The sequence below is a fragment of the Ptiloglossa arizonensis genome, unplaced genomic scaffold (assembly GCF_051014685.1).
Source record: "Ptiloglossa arizonensis isolate GNS036 unplaced genomic scaffold, iyPtiAriz1_principal scaffold0602, whole genome shotgun sequence".
Classification (NCBI taxonomy): domain Eukaryota; kingdom Metazoa; phylum Arthropoda; class Insecta; order Hymenoptera; family Colletidae; genus Ptiloglossa; species Ptiloglossa arizonensis.
In genome coordinates this window covers 261,926-268,767 of record NW_027478972.1, presented here as the reverse complement: position 1 = coordinate 268,767, position 6,842 = coordinate 261,926, and the positions used below count along the sequence as shown (strand labels likewise).

At 43.9% G+C, this 6,842-nt stretch overlaps 1 protein-coding gene across 1 annotated transcript; it reads left to right on the top strand.

Moving 5' to 3' along the window:
* The first annotated feature begins 4,355 nt into the window (after nt 1–4,355).
* LOC143154658 (uncharacterized) lies at nt 4,356–6,638 on the top strand. The gene has a single exon (XM_076326620.1). The coding sequence runs from the start codon at nt 4,356–4,358 to the stop codon at nt 6,636–6,638; it is 2,283 nt and encodes a 760-aa protein (XP_076182735.1).
* Nucleotides 6,639–6,842: the final 204 nt, after the last annotated feature.

The window sequence follows — 6,842 nt, the reverse complement described above, 5'->3', positions numbered from 1 at the left end:
AAAACGTATGACGTATTACATATTACGTATAACGTATAACGTACAACGTATAACGTATAACGTACAACGTATAACGTATAACGTATATCCTATAACGTATAACGTATAACGTATAACGTATAACGTATAACGTATAACGTATAACGTATAACGTATAACGTATAACGTATAACGTATAACGTATAACGTATAACGTATAACGTATAACGTATAACGTATAACGTATAACGTATAACGTATAACGTATAACGTATAACGTATAACGTATAACGTATAACGTATAGCGTATAACGTATAACGTATAACGATTAACGTAAAACGTATGACGTACGACGTTTAACGTATAACGTATAACGTATAACGTATAACGTATAACGTATAACGTACAACGTCTAACGTATAACGTATAACGTATAACGTATAACGTATAACGTACAACGTATAACGTATAACGTATAACGTATAACGTATAACGTATAACGTATAACGTATAACGTATAACGTACGACGTTTAACGTATAACGTATAACGTATAACGTATAACGTATAACGTATAACGTATAACGTATAACGTATAACGTATAACGTATAGCGTATAACGTATAACGTACAACGATTAACGTAAAACGTATGACGTATTACATATTACGTATAACGTATAACGTACAACGTATAACGTATAACGTACAACGTATAACGTATAACGTATATCCTATAACGTATAACGTATAACGTATAACGTATAACGTATAACGTATAACGTATAACGTCTAACGTATAACGTATAACGTATAACGTATAACGTATAACGTATAACGTATAACGTATAACGTATAACGTATAACGTATAACGTATAACGTATAACGTATAACGTATAACGTATAACGTATAACGTATAACGTATAGCGTATAACGTATAACGTATAACGATTAACGTAAAACGTATGACGTATTACATATTACGTATAACGTATAACGTATAACGTATAACGTATAACGTATAACGTATAACGTATAACGTACGACGTTTAACGTATAACGTATAACGTATAACGTATAACGTATAACGTATAACGTATAACGTACAACGTCTAACGTATAACGTATAACGTATAACGTATAACGTATAACGTACAACGTATAACGTATAACGTATAACGTATAACGTATAACGTATAACGTATAACGTATAGCGTATAACGTACGACGTTTAACGTATAACGTATAACGTATAACGTATAACGTATAACGTATAACGTATAACGTATAACGTATAACGTATAACGTATAACGTATAACGTACAACGTTTAACGTGTAACGTATAACGTATAACGTGTAACGTATAACGTATAACGTATGACGTATAACGTATAATGTATAACGTATAACGTATTACATATTACGTATAACGTATAACGTACAACGTATAACGTATAACGTACAACGTATAACGTATAACGTATATCCTATAACGCATAACGTATAACGTATAACGTATAACGTATAACGTATAACGTATAACGTATAACGTATAACGTATAACGTATAACATATGTCGTATAACGTATAACGTATAACGTATAACGTATAACGTATAACGTATAACGTATAACGTATAACGTATAACGTATAACGTATAACGTATAACGTATAACGTATAACGTATAACGTATAACGTACGACGTTTAACGTATAACGTATAACGTATAACGTATAAAGTATAACGTATAATGTATAACGTATAACGTATAACGTATAACGTATAGCATATAACGTATAACGTATAACGTATAACGTACAACGTCTAACGTATAACGTATAACGTATAACGTATAACGTATAACGTATAACGTACAACGTATAACGTATAACGTATAACGTATAACGTATAACGTATAACGTATAACGTATAACGTATAACGTACGACGTTTAACGTATAACGTATAACGTATAACGTATAACGTATAACGTATAACGTATAACGTATAACGCATAACGTATAACGTATAACGTATAACGTATAAGGTATAACGTATAACGTACAACGTTTAGCGTGTAACGTATAACGTATAACGTATAACGTATAACGTATAACGTATAACGTATAACGTATAACGTATAATGTATAACGTATAACGTATAACGTATAACGTATAACGTATAACGTATAACGTATAGCGTCTAACGTATAACGTATAACGTATAACGTATAACGTATAAAGTATAACTTATAACGTATAACGTATAACGTATAATGTATAACGTATAACGTATAGCGTATAGCGTATAACGTATAACGTACAACGATTAACGTAAAACGTATGACGTATTACATATTACGTATAACGTATAACGTATAACGTATAGCGTATAACGTACGACGTTTAACGTATAACGTATAACGTATAACGTATAACGTATAACGTATAACGTATAACGTATAACGCATAACGTATAACGTATAACGTATAACGCATAACGTATAACGTATAACGTATAACGTATAAGGTATAACGTATAACGTACAACGTTTAACGTGTAACGTATAACGTATAACGTATAACGTATAACGTATAACGTATAACGTATAACGTATAACGTATAACGTATAACGTATAACGTATAACGTATAACGTATAACGTACGACGTTTAACGTATAACGTATAACGTATAACGTATAACGTATAACGTATAACGTATAATGTATAACGTATAACGTATAACGTATAACGTATAGCATATAACGTATAACGTATAACGTATAACGTACATCGTCTAACGTATAACGTATAACGTATAACGTATAACGTACAACGTATAACGTATAACGTATAACGTATAACGTATAACGTATAACGTATAACGTACAACGATTAACGTAAAACGTATGTGTAGAGGCTTGCAGCTGCGTTTTATGGCGGGACCGTGCTTCGAGTTTGTTAGAGAAATTGTCCACATGGCTACGGCACGGGCCTGTCACCGAAGGTCAGTTTATTTGTTGTTCGACTCGAGGCACGGAGCAAGTGATAGCTATTTCCCGTCATAAACCACTGCAGGCACTTAGACAGGGACCCTCCGCATCGCCTGGCACGCGAGGCCCTAGCGCCGTTTGTTGCATCATTCAAGATGCTGGAAAATTCCAGCCCAGGCCTGCGGGGGTTTGGACACCCTGTCTACGTCGCGACGCCCCCACCTAAGCCCCATAGCGATGGGCATGTCCTAGATTCGGCGGGACTAGGACCCGTCGTAATTGGTCAGGCATTCGTCGCCACCCACCCTTAATTCAAGGGAGTAGGGCGAACCGAGGCGACGTTTGCACTGACCCAAGAAATCTTAGATTAGTTGCACAGAATACCACCAAGACAATAGAACCAAGGGTCGACGACGAGTGTACAGAGTATCGCCAAGGGCTTACAACCAAGGCGTACAGAGTACAGCTAAGAGATCACGGTTAGAGTTTTGGCCTGAACGCACGGATTGACGTGTGAAGCTTCCGGCGTTAGTTCCCACAAAGAACTTGCACTCCTCGAGGGAATTACCAGCAATCCCTCGAGCCTCCACGGAATCTTGGACCTTCGAGGAAGTTCGACAGCCGGCTTGTGCATCCAGTGAGGCGCCGTGTGTGAGGACAACGCTCAACACCCCCCTGGACGTGAGAGCAGCAAGCGGCGGAGACCTCGAAGGCAGCATTACAACCTCCATCGGTCCAGCCTAGTGGACAACGATCAACAACAGTTAGTCCTTCCAACGGGAAGGTGGTCCTTCGAGTCATCTATAGTCGGCACCCATCGTGCAAACACATTCAATGCTCGAAAGATCCTCGAGATCTACCACGAGCAACTACATTTTGGTCCGTACGAGCCGGATCTGAACCAGCGACCTATGGTCCCACGAGCTGGATAATCCATCTACATTCTGGTGTCGAGCCGGATCATCCAGCAACATCGGTCCTTCAGAGAGGACCAGCCAGAAAGCAGCCACTGTGTCCGTACGAGTCGGACAGTCGGCTGGAATCTACAGTCACGAAGCATTTTGGGCTCCGTGCAACGTGCACGTCGGCTTGTACATCCAGTAAGGCGCTGTGCGTGAGGACAACGCTCACCACCCCCCTGGACGTGAAGGCAGCAAGCGACGGGCATCATCGAGGGTTGCTACACCCAAAACTTGGACCACAGCGACGAGGAGACAACCGAAGGGGGCAGCATCCAGGACGGCATCAGCCCTAGGATCCGGACAGCACGAACAACGAGTATTCTGCAGAACGGTCTACGGAAGCCGCCTGAAGCCGCCAATCCACTCCTCTTGTCCGTGAGTCATTTATTGTTTCAATCTGTGTGTTGATCGTGTAAAAATGGAGTCCGTAAAATCACTTGTCCTCGAACGAAGGCTTGTGAAGTCTAGGTTGACTAGTTTCGGAAAGTTTGTCGAGTCAGCAGACGTTCGCGCAAATTTAATCGCTTTCGAAAAACGCGTTCAGTCGGGTCAATCCCTTCTCGAGAAATTTGAATCTATTCAAGGGCAGATAGACATGTCCTTAATAGACACCCCGCAAGCGGAAGCACAGGTAGACGAGCGCGAGCAGTTTGAGGAGAAATACTTCAATATTATGGTCGCCGCCGAAAAACGAATAATAGAGGTTCGCGGTCAAGCGGCGCCTAGCACGGCGTCGGCCACCTCCGACAGACAGGTACCGTCCGATCCTCATCCGGCGGCGCAGTTACCTGTCGTACAATTGCCAATCTTTACCGGAGATTGTGGGCAATGGATTCGGTTTCGGGACACCTTTCTCTCCTTAGTCCACAGTTCGGACAAGTTGTCCGCTATCGACCGTTTCAACTACCTGACGACTTCGTTATCGGGTGCTGCGGCACGAACAATTGAATCATTTAGCGTGTCAGCAGCCAATTATGAATTAGCTTGGGCGCGGCTTAGGGAAAAATACGACGACCCTAGGCTATTAGTGAACCATCATATTCAGTCCCTCCTAGAGATCGAACCGACTAGGCGACAGGATGGTAAATCACTCAGTGAGTTCGCGGATAGGGCAGTTAACAACATGCGTGCTCTCGGGTCACTGTTGGAGCCCGCGGGCCACCTTGATGCTGTTGTTAATGCGGCACTCGCGAAAAGGTTAGATGTAGATTCCCGTGATGAATGGGAGAGGCGAGCCATGGGTTCGAAGACGCTGCCCACGTTTCACGAGTTCGTCGGATTCATTGAGCAACGATCTCAATACCTTCTTCGTAAGGATGCGAGCAACGTTCCAAGTTCCTTACCGAGCGCGAAGACAGTAATTAGGAAATCGCGTGAAGTAGTGGATAGAACGTTCTCCCCAGTGTCGCACGTCGCTAGTAAGGCTAGAAAATGCGTAGTGTGCACTGGTGATCATTTCTTGAACAATTGCTTAAAGTGGAAAGCCATGTCCGTTTCTGAACGGCGTGCAATAGCAAAACAGGCGCGGGTGTGTTACAACTGTTTGGCTCCCGGTCATGGAGTCAAAACGTGCACACGAAGAATGTGCCTAAGGTGTGATAAGAAGCACCACACCTTATTACATAAGGAGGAGTCGGATCCCGAGGAACGCGAGGTAGAATCGGATCCTCCCACCGTGTCATTTCACAGCTCAAGCGCGGCACAACCCAGGACCCAGTACACCGTCCTTTCCACGGCGGTCGTCGTCGTCATAGGGAAAGGAGGGAACAGGTACAAATGTCGCGCTTTGTTAGATTCGGGTTCGCAAGCAAATTTCGTGAGTAGGGAATTTTGCGAGCGGGCCGGCCTGCCGTGTCAGGCATTCGAATATATGGTAGGCGCGTTGGGGCGCGTCAAAGGCACCGTCCGGTCTACTACCCAGGTAAAGATGGAATCCAGTAGTAGAAACTTCAAGGCAAACCTGGAGTGCCTAGTAATAAAATCAATCACGGATAGGCTACCCAACATGCCGTTGGAAAAGGCAAACATTCCCACACCCGACGGAATAAAGCCCGCTGACCCAGAGTTCGGAGTCCCGGGGAACGTAGATCTACTTATAGGCGCCGGCCTATTCTGGGAGCTCCTGTGTGTCGGCCAGATAAGGGTGGGAGCCAGCCACCTTCTGTGGCAAAAGACACGACTCGGGTGGGTACTAGGTGGGAGCCTACAGTGGCCCGTTTCGAAAGGTAAAGTCAAGCTTGCTTCCGGATTGCACGCAAGCACCACTGCGAAATTAGAGGCAGCGGTTTCGCGTTCCGGGAAGGTAAAGAAGTTCGACAACGGCGGGCGCGCTAGCGACAGTGGTCGCACCGAGAAACGTTTTAAGGGGAACGCGACGCGCAATAGAAATGGTCGGTTCGTGGCCGCGATACCACGCAATGAACGAATCGAGGAACTCGGTGGGTCTCGCGCTCAGGCAGAACGACGATTTGTGAATCTGCAAAGGCGAACCGTTTCCGAGATGAGATACGGGAAATCTCTGCGTTGCGTGTCCTGCGGCGTGTGCCGTTTTCCAGCCTGGGCGCCGAGTTGCGCGGGTCCTCCGACGTTTCGGAACAGGCATACGGAGCGGCCATCTGCCCGCGTTCGGGAACGCAACAAAGACGTGGGCCTCTCGAATGGTATGCGCGAGGTCGCGGATAACTCTTCTAAAAACAATTAGCTTTTTGATTCGACGCGAGCCTGTGCGACTGTTGCCCGGATGGTAACAGACCCTCGCGTCCCCCACAGAAAAACACTGGCTTACATTCGTTAGACGCGCAACTCAAAGGGTTGCGCGATTGTGTCACGTGCTTCAAGGGCAAATCCCAGCAGCGAACAGTCTCAAATGGGGATTCGGCCTACCGCACGGGTGACTCCGGTTCGT

What these genes read in the sequence shown, in the direction of transcription:
- LOC143154658 (XM_076326620.1), top strand. Translation starts at nt 4,356, where the DNA reads ATGGAGTCCGTAAAATCACTTGTCCTCGAACGAAGGCTTGTGAAGTCT.